Source organism: Thermobia domestica, chromosome 8 (assembly GCF_964235325.1).
Source record: "Thermobia domestica chromosome 8, izTheDome1.hap1.1, whole genome shotgun sequence".
In the NCBI taxonomy this organism is placed as follows: domain Eukaryota; kingdom Metazoa; phylum Arthropoda; class Insecta; order Zygentoma; family Lepismatidae; genus Thermobia; species Thermobia domestica.
Genome location: NC_137461.1, coordinates 86,271,158 through 86,290,393, shown reverse-complemented (window position 1 = coordinate 86,290,393; position 19,236 = coordinate 86,271,158). Strand labels below are relative to the sequence as shown.

At 34.6% G+C, this 19,236-nt stretch overlaps 1 protein-coding gene across 10 annotated transcripts in view; it reads left to right on the top strand.

Annotated features, from left to right (window-relative positions):
• Rbp (RIMS binding protein) overlaps positions 1-19,236 on the top strand; it is a 591,180-nt gene that overhangs the window by 174,397 nt on the left and 397,547 nt on the right. The window contains exon 1 of one of the 10 annotated variants that reach the window (XM_081768679.1): positions 615-880. The exons of 8 other annotated variants lie outside the window; for them this stretch is intronic. Coding sequence is in view for 1 of the 2 variants with exons in the window: in XM_081768678.1 (XP_081624804.1) it covers positions 16,004-16,048 (45 nt within the window). In the remaining variant the exon portion in view is untranslated. Of the gene's footprint in view, positions 1-614; positions 881-15,988; positions 16,049-19,236 lie in introns of those variants that run through there. One more of the 10 variants, XM_081768678.1, reaches the window with a different exon arrangement.

The window sequence follows — 19,236 nt, the reverse complement described above, 5'->3', positions numbered from 1 at the left end:
GTTCCCACTGAAAATTTTGATGTCATGAAGTTTAATATGGGCTAAATTTTGACACCGAAATTTGCGTACTTGTTTTGTCAGTTTCGTTAAGTAAGTGACACGCTTAGTTTTTTCTTTGTTTTTTTTTTAAAGTAAACAGGTCACTTATATCGAACACAACAGAAGGATAGTTATCCTCTTATTCATTGTAAGAAAAGAAAAAGTTATCAACGAAAAGATTTTGCTCGTGACGTAACCTTAGTGCAATGTTTTGATAAGGTAAACTTTCACGTGTAACTTTTATTCGCTTACCTACCTTGCTATTGTTTCGTTGTTTCCTGTCCACGCTGCTGTTCAACTGTGTCTTTTATTTTATTTTTTTCTAACTTCCTCACGCTGAATCAGAGAACGGGTTTTAGTGGCACATTACTTATGGTCTTTTTTCTTCATTAGTCTTCAAGCAAAAGATAAAAACAAGAAGCAATCCGGTTGCCATCAAGATTTTAAATATTGCTTCTACAGGTAGGCTTAGTTACATTTTAAAATACAATGATTACGCGAATATAAAGTCACCGCTAAATTTTAACATTTGCTGCTGTTGAGAAGACAGGTGAATGTAGTGTAGATGTAGTAGTAAGTTGTTGAGAACTTGAGACGAAGGATGGGTTGTTGGTTGCCTCACCATCGCCATTCTTCTCGTGGCTGTACGCTAAGCAGGTCACTACAGAATAAAAGAAGTATACGGTTCGCTTCGTTATGAGAAAAACGTGGTGTATTTGCGAGTGGGTACGCCCTATTCTGTGGCTATACCGTTTGTGATTTCTTGCGTAGTGAAGTGAATAGTGAGTAACATTTTCTTTTGAGTGTCATCAATGGTAAACAATCAATTTTGTGTCAGACGGTAAGCATTTTTATTTTTCTATAGTAGTTTTATAGTTTTACTTACTTTTCGAAGAAACTAGTTTACACACACACACATACACACACACTTATATATATATATATAACTTGTTTATTTGGTTCGATCGAGCATTGAGTAAACTTGTTCATGTAAATGAATTCGGTTATAGTCTTAACAATGTTTTTGGAATTTTAAAATATGTCATTGACCGAATCGTCGAGTATAAGTTGTTGCCATTGCATACAAGTTTCTGCTTGCTAGAGATGAAATTATGTAGTGATCATTATCATTATCGTACTGGCTATTTGCTAGCATTGAGAGTGATATTAAGTTGAAAGCTATCAGAACGTGATTCCGTGTTTGGTTTCTGACTCAAATCTTACTTTAGGTATTAGCCGAATTTCATATAGCTCAAAATGAAATGTAATGAGATTTTTAGTTATATGTTTTAGTTTAGTTTAGTTTAGTTTTAGATTTTTAGTTTAGTTTAGATTTTTAGTTTAGTTTTAGTTATGACACATATTTATTTCCTGTGGGGTAAAGGAGATAGATAATTAATGAAGATAAGATATTATGAAGGGATTTGTGGAATGAGAATGTGGAAAAAACATACAACCCTGAGAGAACCCAAGACACGATGTTGTTCACCAAAAATTCACGTGAACTATGATCGAACCAGAGGCTATCGCACCAGAGGTGAGCACTCTATAATAGAGTACCGCCTGCTGCCCCCCAACAGAGCTTGATGTGTAGAAGACATGTTAAACTCCATTCCTACCCAATCAATTACAATCCAAATTGGGAATTTTATGCAACTCTGTTTTCCTGAAATTTCTTTGTCTTGCATAAGAATTATCAAGTTTTATTTACTTTAATAACAACCATCAATTCTCTCCTTTCTTTACTTTTCTTCATGCCTTCTATTACCTCCCTCACAATATATATTTTTCTCAGTGTTCTAACTAGTTCTTTTTAAAATTTATATTCAATATTTTCTCTCATACACATTTTAATTTTATCTATTTTTATTTGAGTTTAACGTCTCTTTCAGCAGTAAGGCTATATGAGACGTGGATCTACAGACTAACATCGACTCCTAACTATATGAACTTCCACTGGGAATCGAACCAGGGTTTCCTGCACTAAGGCGCGTGCGATAACTATATAACCACGAGTGAGCTCTTAAGAACAATAGACACAGTAATCCGTATGACTCAATAATAATAATAATAATAATAATAATAATAATAATAATAATAATAATAATAATAATAATAATAATAATAATAATAATAATATATAGCCCTATTAAAATGCTTGGTTTATATGTTTATGGTCAAGAAAACTTTATATGTTTATGGACAATCCTTTCGACAATGAGATCTCGAAAACCACAAATTCTAGAAACGCGCTGCTTTCGCTGTTGTGAAGGTTGCCTGTTCTGAGTCAAATTTTCAAACAACTGTCTTTATTTTTCTATTCCGGCGTCGTTTTGACCCTCTTAGTTTAATATTGCTACTATGATGTTAAGGTTGAATACCCTTGTGAAAGGCAACCAGTAGAGGAGCAACGTATAGCGGGTTGATGGACACTTCAGGCGCTTTGCTTTAATCTGAATGGCAAAACCTATTGCAAACTCGCAACTTCGAAGGCTTGTGGACCCATAATGAGGCGTGCTTGGATATGGAAAAAGAAAAAAAAATATTTCATTTGGTGTCATCCATCAGTTATCCAAGTTTGCCACAAACTCATCCTCAACATTCCTTATATTACAATATCTACTACATTTATATGTGTGTCTATAGCAATTTACTCCCTTTGAGAGTCTTCCTGTCGTTTGTTTGTCTATAAATGGACTTCTACACATGTAGTGAGAAGCAGGAAGGAGATTCACATTCGTATGAGAATGGTGCGCTGTGTAAAGAGCGCAGGTTCAAATAATAATAATAATAATAATAATAATAATAATAATAATAATAATAATAATAATAATAATAATAATAATAATAATAATAATAAATAACCCTATTTAAAGAACATAAATTGAATATTCAGTTATATATGATATTTGAGGATCCGTTATGATACGTAGGAAGAAGGCATTGTCCTGCAATTGTCCCCATTAATAACTAGTGAGACAATCACGGAAACTGACAAATGTTCAGCAATGCAATTTTATTTCACTTGAAAGTACATTTTACTTATAGTGTCTTACGTGATTATGTTGGAAGTACTATTGATAAAGTAAATTTTGCAGTAAAGCTCAATTTAACGAAATCTGAAAAATAACAAACATTTATACACCAATACACCAGCCAAGATGTTTATTATTAACTACGAAATTACGAAATAATTAATGAACATTCGGAAATAAAGTAATCTTTTCAAACTTAACTCGAGTAGTACATCATAAAGACATGTGCTAGATAATTTGCTTATAGATGTAAAGATAACTATCCAAGGCCAAATCTACTTCACATGTAAATAGATAACTCTATGGTATACAAATGGGACAGATTAAAATGTTGTTGATATATCAGTAAGATACTTTTATTTACATCAATAAATCTCTTGAAGTCTTCGAAATATCTTTATAAGCATCCTGTAGATGTGTAAAAGTGTCCTATAGACAAAATGTGTATCTGATTTTTATACTGGTTTATAATGATGCTTTGAGGATTTATTTAAATATATTGAAGAGTATCGCAATTTAGTGTCATATCTAGGTACGTATTATAGGTTCGAACTGTTGATTATAAACAGTTTCATTTGGAAACCTTATAATTCACTGATTAAATGCCACCCTGTTGCTTTCCTGTACTACTTTAGAAGTTCGATCACTACTTGTAAAGGTGATATCAATAGTGGTATTAAAAGAAGATCCATTATGTGTATCAGTATCTCTCATAGGACAATAGTCTACTGTGTAATACTTTTAAATACCCAATGCTGTTGCCTCTGAAAATAACTTCGAAAGTTGATTATGTCGGTAATGGAAACTTAACCCCAAATTTCAAGTATTAACAACCGTTTAGGGTTCTTTTATTTTAAATTATTTCTTACAATGTAATATCCAACAGGAAGCATTCCAAAGTACCACATTCTTTCACTTGTCATGAACTATATTCCATTACAAGCAAGTTTCAGCACTTCTGACAACCTAACTAAATATTGCAATTTTTAATTACTTTACACACGAGATATCCAAAGGACAATAGTGTCATCTCTATGGAAAGACATTCAGGCTTGTAGTAGGAACTTTGAGGGCGATGGAAATATCCGCAGAATTTCCCTTTGATTTCAATGGGATATCCTGTGACGGGACGGAATTGTCATCTTTCTTGTCTCCTCTCGAATGTAAATATATACTTCTCGTTTCAACCTTCGTCTCATTTTCGAGACGAGATTAGAAATTTCTTGTCTCATGGGGATACATAACTAAATATTAGATTATAAAAAAAAATTGTTTGTTGAGGTTTTTCAACAAAGTATTTTTCCTGGGAATAACGCAAATGAAATTTCAATATGAATAGCCTGGAATAACATTGCGACCAAAATTAACAGTTGAATTTCGTAGATAATTATAAATTTAATTCAATTATAAATATCTTACGTTTTTACACATCTTGCTGCATTATATAGATTAGTTACTCCTCAATCCTCTTTAATTTAAGAACGATAGCAAACGTATAACTATTTTGACATTTTAATGACGACATAGACTACAGTTTCATTGGGCTTGGTTCAGTAATTTTGACGCTTGACAAACAAATATAAAGATATACCTAATCTGTTAGATTTTTTTATTACATTGCATTTCATTATTAGAATTTAGCGTTCCTTTCAACACCGAGGTTTTTATAGACCTACAGGCAGCGTGGAATCCAAACCACGTGAGCTCCCACTAGGTATTGAACTCAGCTCTCATGTGTTAGACTTCTTGGTACAATATCTTCACTCATCAATTCTACTATCATATTATCAGTTCACGAGTAATAGAACCACGACTTAGAAGACTTTCAAGGAAGAAACTGCTTGATTTACAGAAATATATTCTGCAACTCATGTTATGATTTTAAACTTTCTCATGTGTGTTGTAAAGATTTTCAGACTCCACAGTATATTATTGATATATATATATATATAGCTGTGAACTTATGTTCTGTATATTCTGCAAATTTCTGTGAATTTATGTTCATATATATCAATCAAAGTGCACGATTCCTGTGTGAAAGAAAACAGAAACATCAAATCAGGTAAATTAAGGTATGAAACTGCTATATACTATAATACTTGTGAATTGGGACCACAGTGGCTCAGTGATAGGGAATTAACTTCTGGTGAATGGACACCTTGGTTCGATCCCAGCTCACGCCAAGTGAGTTTCGGGATCGACGAACACCATGTGGATTTTTTTCTCGGGATTCTGTCGTTTTCTCTTACTTTTATCATTCCATCATTATTGTCCATCTCATCATCATTCCCTTAACCTCAGTGAGTAAGTGAGACGTTAAACTTATATATAATGTTACTAAGTTATGAAGTCAAGGTTCACTGGTCAGTTGGTCACGAACAAATAATAAGTGCATTCATATTTAAACTACGGTAATCTTATTTTTCCTCCACTGTTAAAAATTCATTGATATTTATTTGTGATTTAAGTATTTTGATAATTATTGAGTATAGTATATTTGGTAATAAAATCACTTCTACGCATACACAAATCCGTAACTTTTAAAGACTTGAGTAAGTTTGTATTTCGTTAAAGTGATATATGGAACAACACAAGAACAGTGTTCCAATCCGGTATAGTCTTACTAGATAAAGAGTCACACGTACCCTAGCAAAAAATAAACTCTTTTATTTCTCGCTTCATTCCGGTTTGTAACTTAAATGTAATTAAATGTAGTAATCACACATAAAACATATATTTTTTATACTAAGTAGATTAGCTACTCTTATAATTAAGCTGAATTGTTTCCTATCTTTGATGTGTGGACTTGCATGCTCAATTCCAGATCATGCGCACTTGTGTTGAACAATATAATCTACTAACCATTAGATAGAAAAGTTAGTTTATCCTACTATCATCATGAAACAAAAATCAAAAGTGTACAAAGTTTCGTTAAATAAACGACTGGAAACTGGTCTTAAAATTTTTACTTCAAGGTTGTATCATCAGATTGATAGGAAACCTCCTTAATTGGCAACGCTGACTATATAGAATGAGAAGCTTAAGGGAAAGAAACCCTTGGGTAGACTAAGAACGAGATCTTCAGGAAAGAGGAAGAGAATAGAAAGAGGAAATCTTCAGGAAATATATTATAACTGTCCTGACTGAACTGACTTTATGCAAGATTTGGTTTCTGTGGGGATAAACCTTCGAGATTCTTAGGCGTAATATTTGATTTTCATTTGATTTCTAGTTTAGCGTCCCTTTCAGCAGCGAGGCGATAGGAAACGTGGATCTACAGAATAACGTAGGATCCTAATCTCATGGGCTCCCACGGGAAATCGAACCCGGATCTCCCACGCCAAAGGAGCCTACTCTAACCACTTAGCCACGAGGGAGCTCAGCCGTAAGATTTAATAAGTTCTATAACAATAATCAGATATTTATATTATATTATATTTCATTTTTATATCATTATAATTGAACTAGCAAATACTCCGAATTTCACCACCATTAATACTTTGCACCTCTTCGGCTCCGTCCTCTGCGTCACCCAAATTCAATTCGCAGCTTGTGCAAATGAGTGATAGATTTTTATTACCTTTTCAGAAAGTAAATACCAAACTCAGTAAGTTATTTTTATTAATAAATATTATTGTTATTTTATTTGCTACAGGCTGTGAAAATATTATTCTAGGCCTATGACTTACTAAGAAGTGAGTGCATATCAATCATGTACACTTTAAAAGCCTGTAGCAAAAGAAAACTAAAAGTTATTGAGCTTTATAGTCATTGGAACTTTGACAGGAACCTCGATAACTGCAACATATATTAGTTTTCATTGAATTTGACCTTGACCTATATTTTTTTATAAGAAGATGATAGGAATCTAACCAGGTTCTGGTCACCGATTAAAAGAAACGCTTAATACAGTAATATACTAGAAATATATGTAACACCTATCCGTCCTTATTGGGCTTTGAAAGAAAATCATTATAAGATAAACTTGCAGCAGGCCAAGCTGTATCACTACGAATAAAAAATTGGAAACTTCGGTCAAACTTCGTAAAATAAACGGCGTAAAATTAAACAGTTAAAACTTGTTCTTTCAAGGTTGTGTCATGTTTAACTTACTTTGGGAATGAAATGGCTTGTGTTAAGGTTTCCAAATAACGTTTCTGGAACACTGATATTATCCATCTAGGAAACCTGTGAATGAAAGAAACTGATAGTATTTTCTTTATTTCTTAACCCCTTCACTTCGGGTTTTAAGTTTTAAAACATTTTTTCAAGGACCTCGTAGGAGTTAATTAACAATCTTGCTACATTTCATCCTACTGGTCAAGAAGTCCTAAAACAGGAATGTAAGAAGTGACGAACATTTCAAAACAACTTCTGTTAATGAAAAAATGAAATGAAATCTGTAAGTTTTACGTCCCACGGTTATGCCGGTTAGGCTAAAGGAGACGGTGATAATGAGAGATGAGTGAAAAGGTGGAATGAAGAATGTGGGAGGAAACGGGAGAACCCCGAGAAAACCCACGAGCACGGTGTTTGTTCACCACAAAGTTCACTTGGCGGAGGCTGGGATCGAACCCGGGACCCCAAGCACCAGAGGTGAACGCTCTACCACTGAGCCACCGCGCCCCCCATTCTGTTAATGAAGAAAAATGGAAGGGGAACGGCCATTGATTAGATGCTTTGGACTGAGTTTTCATTTCAAACTTTTAGTTATCTGTATTACATTAGTTATTCATGAAAATGTCTTGTAAGGCATGGGAAGGTAAATATTATTAGAGACAAAAATTCATGAATTACGCAACACCCAAATTTTAAATTGGCGCTGAGATAGACTAGATATTGGGTGTCCCATATAAAACCGACCGGCTCAACCGAAGTTTACTTTTCTTTGGCGTCCCATGTTGTTGCGGATATTGCTGCTTTTAAGCCGCAAGTAGTTCAAACTATCGTGATACCATAAATTATTCTGCAGTAGACGACTATTCAGCAGAGAGGACGTTTCCATGCAGAATAATTTAGCCGGTTACATACATAATGATGTTTTTCTATCTTTACTTTAGTGATCCTCTTATTTTAGACTATTTTATAAACACGTGACATTTAGTCACAAGTATATTTACTCACTTCAAATTACTATGTTGAAGGAACAACTGCCTTAGAATCACGATAAAAGGCAATGCTATATAAAAGAATATAATAGATGTTTTTTTTTTTTTTTTGTATAATTGGTGCATAAGTGTATCCCTGCATGTAGAAGTTTATACAATTTATTAGCACGAACTGTAACAAATTAAAGCTCTACTTTGACACTCCATTAAAATGGAAACATTTTGATATCTCACTGGCTACCTACATGAAACTAAAAGGCGCTGAAAAGATTGAAACAAACTAAGGGAACACTGAATTTTCCACATAAAGGGAGGGAACTTTTTTTTTGCCCCTTCCCCACACGCACGCCTCTCTAACGTACCTCTATTTCGAGACACAGTGATCAGTCAATCAGTTTGTGATTTATGGATTGTATATTTAAAATATTTTAAAACTGCGTTTAACTGTGGTCCTCGAGGTCTGCCCTTTTGGTCCTCTTAGGTTAAACATCAATCCTGAAAAGACAGAAAAATTAATATTCAAGTGAATTTCACATCACACACTCTAGTTGACAACAAGGGTGCCCATCCTCCACTTCAAGTGCTTGGGCGCGATTCCCCATCCCGATTTACCATTCTTCCCCTCAAAACAGATGAGGGGACCAAAGTTAGTTGTGACAAAACTAACATAACTTGCTTTGTAAACTAAATTTTAATAAATTTTACTCAATTTTTTTGACGTTCTTAAAAGTATCGCTATGGTATAATGAAAGTTATATTGTGTCATTATCAATGGAAAATTGTGCTCCTCTCGAAAGAAATTTTATGAGCGCAACTTGCGCCCTAAAACCCACCTGTGGGCACTCTAGTTGAGGATCTTAAGTAGAGTCTGGAAATTGTATAATCTTGTAGCTAGCTCCTTTCACTTTCTCTTCCAGTTCTAGCATGTTTTGAAATGTAGTATCTTTTCTACTCTAGAAAATATTATTGATAATGTTCAATTATTGAAAGAAACAATTATCATAATATGTATTTTATTTTTCTAATAGCAATAAAATTAAGGCAAATTTATGGTTTATTAATACTTTTTTAAAAAATACAAATATACAGGTACATGTCCAAAAATTTTTGTTGTGGGTGTCCAAGCTTTAAGGGGACCAATACTACAAGCCACTACGTCTGTGTAGTATTGAACGGGTAGTATTCTATACCCGATAAGTAATTGTAAAATACTTCCACCCATATTTTCAGGAGAAAATGTAAGAACTAGATTGTTTTATACGAAAAATGAGTACAGATGAAGTGTAAAATCAAATTTTTTGCTACATATATAATTTCTCTGTTAAATATGTTTAGTTTTATTAAAAAAGTGTACAAATGTATGTTTAGTTATTAAGTTTTGCGGAGGAGCCGGACCCGGTGAACCTCCCCCCAGCCCGTGGGTGAGCCCCTGTAACTATACTAGTATTAACACATGTTTAAAAGATTTTTTTTTTCTTTAAGAAATGGTAACATTTTTCTTTCGGAGGGAAGAAGAGTATTGGTCCGTAGAACATTCTGAATAATGAAACTGTTCCTCACTTAAAATAATAATAATAATAATAATAAAGAAAATGCCAACGTTGCATTAAAACGTATCAAATGTCTTTTTTATGCTTTAAATGATTCATGTTACTGCACACATCTAGCATAGTTAATTTACAACCAATTCAAACTACTAGCTTATTTGCACTTTAAGATCCTGTCTTGTATGTATTTACACTTGTAATACGAGAAGAAACAATGCGTGTAATACTGAACTTGGTTTTAAAACCAGTACAGACCTTGACTGTAACTAGAATAATTGTTGTTGAAGATTTGACAACAAAAATTAGTTTTATTTTCCATCTCATATAAGAACTCGTTTTTCAGAGCCATCATAAATCATACACAATGCAAACCACAATGAATATATTGTATTGTGTAACAGTGCAGGGCAAGGTCACAACCGCACAGTAAATGGGTCTCTGTGTGAAATATTGTATATTTCACATGAATTTTCTTTAACGGTAAATTCACGCAAAGTCCAGAGATTCTCACAGAGACTTTCAATTCAAAGCAAATTGTTCAAACGGATTCACAGGCAGCTAGTGTGCTCAAGAAATGTCAGCTGTATTTTTCACCTAATTCTAAAATCTCAGTTCAAAAGGACTATGGCCAGCAAGGAGCTTATATACTTTAGTGATATGTGATCAGCAGATATCTTCCAAGCGCGGATATGGTTTTACTTTCTAGACAGCAATTTGTTATCTCTTAAATACAGCAACATCCAATTATCATATAATGTTGGGTCAACAACAAAAATTTTGTCTTCCTCACTGAGAATCGAACTAGTTACATGGGAACACATCATCTACTTTTGGATTTGGCAGCGGGTAGATTGATATGGCTTACTAGTTGTGAAGTACAGTTCCACCCAATGGTTACGATAAAGAATCCACAGACCCTGGAGAGAGGGCGAGGTTCCCGAACTTTAGAGACCCTTTCAAGATTTGAAACTCGATTATTATAGGGCTCCTTTCTAAGTGGAGGAGGTAAAGCCGGTTTCGCCGCCACTGTTTGCACCTTACGAACACTCGCTTGGCTGTTTAAATTGATTATGCACAGTATTAAAACAAGTGAGTTTCGTTTCAGTGTGAAACTACAGTAAATTTTCAAATAATGCGAATTCAATGCTCAAACTTCAAGTAGTGCATCTATAACTTCTGGTTGCAAGAAAGGAATAAGATCAAAGGTAAAATCTGTTCGTCGGACGTTGAATCGAATCAAAAAGCCATTATTTGCTATCGCTTACTATTTTTGCTCTATAGAGGTTAACTTTAAAACTGGAACTAGTAACTGATGTTTATCATTTCTATTCGCTTTTCGATATCATTTACTGTCTTTGCTCTATGGAAAATAGCATTGAAACCAGGAGTAGTAGTAGACTTCAACCACTTCTAGTGTTCGGATGGTGACGTTATGTTTCCTTAAGACGCTGAATCGAGTGAAAAAAAATCAGTTGTTGCCATCTATCAGCGTTTTTGTTCTACGGCGAAAATCGTTGAAACTGGAAATGACTCATTTCATCACTCCCAGTTTGAATACGGTGTTTACGGGAGAAATTAAACATATTATTGGCACGCTGATTCAATATCAAAAAACCGTTTCTCGATATCTCTTCCCCTTTTTGCTTTGGTATCTTGTCAACAGACAGACAAATGGATGGACGGACGAACAGAAATAGCCGCTCTGGAAGACTTCCAATACCTATGCATAGCATATTTCGAAAGTATAATAAGTACTTAATACAAGCTTACTCTACTTATATAATAGTACTGAGAAAATACAAGAAGGCCTTGATTTTCGTCATCTATAAGTTAATGCCAAAATTACAACTATTTCTCTCCAAATTCGAGTTACTACTGCGGCGCGATGTAGATCACTTCTTATATAACCAGAAGAATTACATTTACCTCGACTCTCCACTCTCCAGGTAGCGTTTCGTTTTTAGTTAACAACGCCTGTTCACCATTAACTAGTAACTGTCTGCCTTTGCCTAAAGTGCATGAAAATAGTTAATTCTCCTTACATCCTATGACTTGTGTATGGGCTGGGCTGGGCCCGAGGCTCGCGGCTCGGGCTTAGGCGCGGCAGCTCCACTATTTCTTTAGGTCTGCCCGGGCGTAGGCGAGCCGACACTGATTTCTCTTCAGGTCTGGCCGATTAATTGCAGTTCTTTAATAATTATTGACTTTCGTTATTAATTGGTATAATGCCAAACGTTGAAGTCTGTATGCATACGGATTCAGCGAAAAATTCCGTCATATAAATAAGATTAAAGTATAATCTTGTTTCTTTTTAAATAATCTTTCATTTTTACGTAACGCATTTCCGTTTTACCCTCGTATATATATATATATATATATATATATATATATATATATATATATATATATATATATATATATATATATATATAAAGAGAACGTACAAATCCTTTGTTCCCTCATCACGCTAATACGGCTGAACCAATTTCTTTTATTTTTGGGGGGTTATTAGGATTTGGACCCTAGATGGTTTTTATCATATCACTTTAATTTTTAATTACCAGTGTCTTGAGATAATTGACCATTCAAGTGTCCATAACGTACAAATCCTTTGTTAGATCATCATAGGTAAAAATAAACGTATTTATATGCAACCCGCATGACCGTGTCACTCGGCGGGTTAACATAAATGACAGGCGCTATAATGTTAACATTTACTGCAATCACTTGAAAGCGAAAAAGTAAAAATTATCTAAGTAACAAAGTTTATTGCGTTCCGGGGTGACCGCAGCGAAGCGGGGCGGGTTAACATAAATGACAGGCGATATAATGTTAACATTTAATGCAATCTTCTATGGTTTTTATCATATCACTTGAAAGCGAAAAAGTAAAAATTATCTAAGTAACAACGTTTATTGCGTTCCGGGGTGACCGCAGCGAAGCGGGGTGAACGCTGCTAGTATATATATATATATATATATAGATAGATAGATAGATAGATAGATAGATAGATAGATATTCATAGACAATAAGAATCCTTGGCAATAATAAACCCTTTTACAAGCATTATTTATCTCGATTATCGCAAATTCAATTATTGTGGTACATTTCGTAGCAACAGTAACCACGGTAATCGAGATATCTCGGTGTTTCCTTTCCTTAATTTCTCCAAAGTAAATGAATTAAATGTATATTATAGAATATTGGGCCAAGCGCAGGGAACTGATAGTTGGACTGATAGGGAATTAATTGCCCTATTACAGCTACAAGAGAAAATGGCTAGTTTTCTGTGCTACATATAGGTTACATATTTCTTGGAAAGTTTCTAACAATTATTTGCGGAAGTAATTGGCCAATCTATGTATGTTTCATCATAAAACAGAGAACTAGCACATTTACATAGCCGTTGCAAACTAATGGTAGACAGAGAAACAAGTTTTTCGGTTCTTAGAAAAAAACAAAACCAGTTCCGTTTTCTATCGAACTGGCTTCGGTTTCCAAACCCGTTCCGGTTTCTATCAAAAAACGTTTTGCTTCTTCGTTAACATCTTCGGAAATGACTACTACAAGAACATGAACGGATACCGGCTTCGGCGAAAATTAGACTGGGTTTAGTAGAAATCCAAAACTATTTTATACTCAAAACTATTTTGGAGCAAATTGTGAAAATTAGAACTTTTTTTTTTTTTTTTTGAGAACTAAAACTGGTTTCGGTGAAAAAACGAAATGGATTTGTAGAGAACCGAAATGTAGTTTTTCAGTTTACGTTTTTTATAAAACCGATTTTACCTATCAGGGGCGGCCTTAGTTCAGTTTTCGTAAAATTTACTAGTACTTCCGGTTTCAACGTTTATCCTCGTACAGAAAAACGGTAATGGAGACAAATGACTTTTTGAAATCGATTTAACCTCAAGAAAAGATACCATTTCCACCAGTAACACTCAACTAAAACCGGAATTGTTAGAAATTTAGTTCTACTTCCGGCTTCATTATTGATCTCCATAGAGTAAAAGCGGTAAATATGATAGCAAAAAAAAAAAAAAGTAAATTCAGCGCCCCAAGAATAAGTTTTGTCTCTACTTGTATCTATCTGTTCTAACGGGAAATGGTAAACGATTTCCAGTTTCAACATTGATCGCATAATGGATAAGCGACAAACAGGTTTTGATATGAATTCAATATTAAAAATATGTTTCATCTCTGATTTTATTCCTTTAATTTAAATATTCTTTTCTATAGGGTAAAAACGGTAACAGATAGCGATTAATGGCTTTTTAATATCAATCTAGCATGCGAGAAACAAGTTATATCTTTGATCTTATTTCTCTATTGCAATAAAGAGTTATAGAGACATCTACCGTAGTTCCACACTGTGAAAACGGAACTCGTTAAATGTTTGGGATTTAGTAATCTTATAGAATGTAACTATAATTCTTAACTTAAGAAACAATCCGATTTAGGAAATAAAAACTAGTTGTGTCCTAAATCCTAAAAGCACAACGAGCGTTGTGTTGTTGTATTATGCTTATCACTGCTCTTCTCTGTGAAACATGAAATTTCGTGTTACGTATATATTACAAAGTGTTGTTGTGGATACTTGACAAGCTCTAAGTACTGTAGATTACACTCTAGCGCGGGCACCCCTTTGTGCGGGTCCTGTTTGGAAACGATCTGTCCAATCGGCTTTAAGTTTGACTCTGTTGCCCATCTCTTTTCCCAACTTTATTTCATGCATACTAACTGTAAATAAAGAAAAATATTGGAATTTCAAGAACCCATAAAACAGAGACGTCCTATGGCCTCTAAGGAACGCTAGTCTCGTTGTATCAGGATGTCCAAGAAGCGTCCTATATTTGACAATGAACGCGAACTGTAGAAATCTATAAGAAACCGGATTTCCTGCTACATTTCTGTAAAACATTTTTAGGCTCTTTGCGTGATAGACATAGAATGATTTTAGGATATCATAATATTCTACTGTAAGAGAGACACATCTCACTGAATTCCAAGATAAATATCGTTGATATTTCCATTACACTTAAAGTTCCTACTGGGAGCCTAAATGTTCCGGGACAAGTACCTGAATTTTGGGACACCTCATGGATATGTTGTACTGCGTGGGACTATACAAAAATAATTACATCTTATAATATTGGGTTTATATTCGAAGGGTTAAGAACTATTTTTTTTAACGTTTAGTACATACAAGAGTGTGTTGTGCATTGAAAATTTTCTAATTTGTGAATATTATGTGATATAATGACTTTTCTAGATAAAATATTGAAGATTTCTTTTCTTCACGACACTGGAGCTCTTTCATGACCAAGCAGTTAGCATATGCGTCTTTGGTGTAGGAGATCCGGGTTCGATTCTTGGCGGGAGCTCATGTGGTTCGGATCTCATATTAACCTGTAGGTTCACATCTCATATAGCCTCGCTACTGAAAGGGACGCTAAACTGAAAATAAAATAAAAAAATATTCGTGACACTGGAAGAAATCTTGCAAGTTTACATTAATGAGAGAGAAAATATATAGCTTCAATAGGGTATAACGGATTTTCTTCGTTTGGTGCTAGTCACTGGCGGAATAATAAAAATACTACTAATAATAAAGTTTTGCTTATTGATATCTGTGACAATATTAGATAATACGTCCTAGCAATGACATTGACCTTCTGATACAGATATATGTACATCAAGTAATAAAGGTCAAACTTATCAGTTCGCTAATTGTATTATATAGTAAAAATAAAGTAACTTTTTTATGGGAATCTTTATTAAGGATATCTGAAAATAGAATTGTGTAAATTGTTAAAAAATGTTCTTTCCTATCATTACTTTGCAGTGGTGATGTTTGTACACATACGTAAATAACTGTGTTCAAGAATATTGCACTTAAATTTATAATGCGTAGGAGTAGCAACATTACTTATTTCACATACTATTAAGCCAATGGATGATCTTCAGATAAATTCATTATGTGTAGCTGTCCTGTTTCTTGAAATATACAATCGTAATTAACACGGACTCAAAGACGAATATGGTAAAGTGATTTGTTTTCCTGTTATATAACTTCAGTATAGAAAGAGTAGCCAATGAATTGTGTCTACAGTTTTATAATGGTGAATGTTGTATTTGGTTTCGACTATATAATACAGTACAGTTTATGCGCATTGGAGATTTTTCTCATGTTATGAAATAAATTTATGCGAAGAAGAGTAGATGGTGTGGTTGAGTAGGTCCATATTTTGATTCGTAACATCTCTTTTGATTTATGGCTGTGAATTATTGCAGACAAAGAGAAGAACAGATAATCGAGGTAAGTGCCTTAATTCACCAATTGTGTTGTAACAATTAAGGCGAGAATTCTTCAAAACGAGGCCAAACAATGTAAGTGCTACCTAGACACATTTAGTACATTTTGCAATTCTTTGTGACGAGGTAACATCCATAAGTCATAAAATAGTATAACGTTCTAACTGATGGATTTCATTTTCATGCTAATGTTCAGCTTTCAACATTATCACTCCTCCTAAATTTGCAACGCGAAATTTTAATTACAAAATCACTTTATAAACTGTTATTAAAGCACTTGCTCTCACATGTGTCATATTACAGGCTTCGCCACTGTTCTAATTTTTGTTTTTCTTCCCGAAAATCAGGGCATAGAAGACAATTCTCGCCAGTGATAGTTTTAAGCAGTTGTCCGAGGGGAAATTGGGAGTACAAAGAAAGATACCAACTCAAAAACTGAAAAAAATTGGAACTGCAAGGAAATTTTTAAAGAATAGAAATGTGAATAGAATTCATATAGCCAACGTGTCTATTTCGCTTATTGGATAGATATCAGAAAACTCGCACGCTCGAGTTGAAGGTTGATTCCTTGTGTTTTCTCGCTAGAAAGTACATTAAATGATTGCCGGTGTTGCTGCGCCTTCAAAGTTGAGATACCCCTTTTGCGAGCAGGGCTCACTCGACGTCAAGCTCAACCCTCAATGGAGCTTGTATTCATTAATCTTAATGAAGCTTGCACTAATTTTAGACTTGCCCTTGTTCAAGGTCGGTTTCACCCTCCACAATGATTTGATTTGATTTTTAGTTTAGCGTCCTTTTCAGCAGCGAGGCTATATGAGACGTGGACCTACTGATTAATGTGGAATCCGAACCACATGAGCTCCCGCCGGGAATCGAACCCGGGCCTCCCACGCCACAGGCGCGTACGCTAACCGCTTAGCCACGAGGGAGCTACCCTCCACAATGAGTTTCGCGATATCTCGATCTTACGCTCATTAACTTCATTGGGCGCGCGCTTACTAAAGGCCCGGGCATGCTATCCTCAATGAGACTCGCGCTTGTACAGACTCATATTCTGGTTCCGTACTCACTTATAGGATTCGTGCTCATACGAGCTCACGAGTTTGGACACCTCGAACACGCCAAGGTATACAACAGTTTTCCATAAATTTTGTGAATATGAAAATAATTTATGCACTGTTTTTTTTTTTTTTTTTAAGTTCCACTAAACTGTGAACAACAACAATAAAGAAATCACTATCAAGAACCTGCCTCTAAACCAGAATTTCCAAAGTAGAAAAGACTTTTCAAGAAACGCTGTTTAGCGAGCGGCACCTCTACTTCAGATGTATTTTGATCATGGGCTAGAGATGTCAGAATCAATGTATAGATCTACTGTAGTGTCAGGAAGAAGTAAGAGTTAAAAACTTCCACTGAGTATACTTAAGGAAAGATACGAGTGTACCTACATATCTTGATGTAGGTACTTACTCATACAGTTAGGGTTTCCATCTACGAGACAAGAGTTGAGGCTATTTCGTCTCGGGAAGTGTTTCCGTTTTTATTGGAAGGGTTCTACCTCATTACGAAAATCTTGTCTCGTCTTGTCTCATCGACAACCCTAATACAATACAGATGAAATAACGGAATGAAAAAAGCGAGCTCCATAAATAAGTCTTACATTTTTCTCTTTCGGTATACGTGGCAGATACAAATACACTGGCTGACAATTGCTAGGAAATAAACACATTTTCAATCATAATTTTCTGGAACATAGTCAACCAACATCAATTTTTATCAGCGTGATTTTCCTCAAGACCCGCCACTAATCGCAACATTGATAACTATTAACGTGTACATGATAGGACTTTACTACGTCGTGGACCATATAATAATCTGTATATCACTCTCTATTCTGATTAGGGGTGGTATCAAGACGAGACGAGATGAGACAATACAGTCTCGGTTGACAAGTAGTGGTCTCACTAGTCAGTCTCGGTCTCGTATCAAGTTGAAAATTGCTGTCTCAGCCTGGATCAACGTATACTTATTTCGAACTCGGTCTCGAGGGCGAAATCTCGATTTTGTCTCGATAGTCTCGAAATAAATTATGAGAAATTAAAAAAAAAGTATCAGTAATATAATATTACAGCAAAACATTTCCTCTATTTAATATTTTAAAGTTCATTCTTGATTATAGAACTAGTGTAGGCCTAATATTCATTCCATAGCTAAGTTGCTAACAGACGTGATTTGTGAGCATTTGCTCGTTGGTTCAATCCCGATTGGGTGTATCCTTGCGTGAAACCCGAATGATTCAGATGCCACTTTAATTAATATATCTTGTATAATGTAATCTAGGTATCGAAAAAGGACAACCAACTCTAATCAATAAACTCCAGTACTATATATTACTTTGTAGTCTTTGATACACAGCTTTCCTGGGTTCGATTCTCGGTGAGATAGCACTGGAAGATTTGAATGCATCGTGGCTATTCGGATTTAATATTAAACTGTATTTGCATGTCTTTTATAGCCTCGGTGTTGAAGAAGATGTTAGTAAATTCCAATCCAATAAATCAACCAATTTACATTACTTCACATCTTGATACCTCTAACCAATTCTCTGGTGTAATCTGGTTTTGCTCTGTCCTATTCTGGAATTCCTGCTCCTACACTCTTCTAATCTTAACATTTTATCCTCAGTTTCAAAGCAAAGTTGCTAAGCACTACTCGTACTATTTATATGAGCAATTGCAGTAAAACAACAAGAGATTTTTAAACATTTTTTTTTTTTTTTTTTAGGAAAATTTATAAGCCGTGTGGAAAAATAACGTTGGGAAGTTAAAACCTAATATATTTATTTCACAAAATTAAACTTCCGAATATTTTGGCACAGTGGTCTTTGATTCTTTTAAATTACTTTAAAGAGAATAAAACATACTGCATCTCAACTCAAAATTATGTGCTGTTTAAAATACTTTCGGTATAGGGCTACCTAGATACCAACTGTTTCGTGATGGCATTTGCCCTCTTTTTCCCGTGTATGAAAATGAAATGAAATCTTTAAGTTTTACGTCCCATGGTTATGCCGGTTAGGCTAAAAGAGACGGTGATTATGAGAAATGAATATAATGGGGAATGAAGAAAGTGGGAGGAAACGGGAGAACCCCGAGAAAGCCCACGCACACGGTGTTTGTCAATCACAAAGTT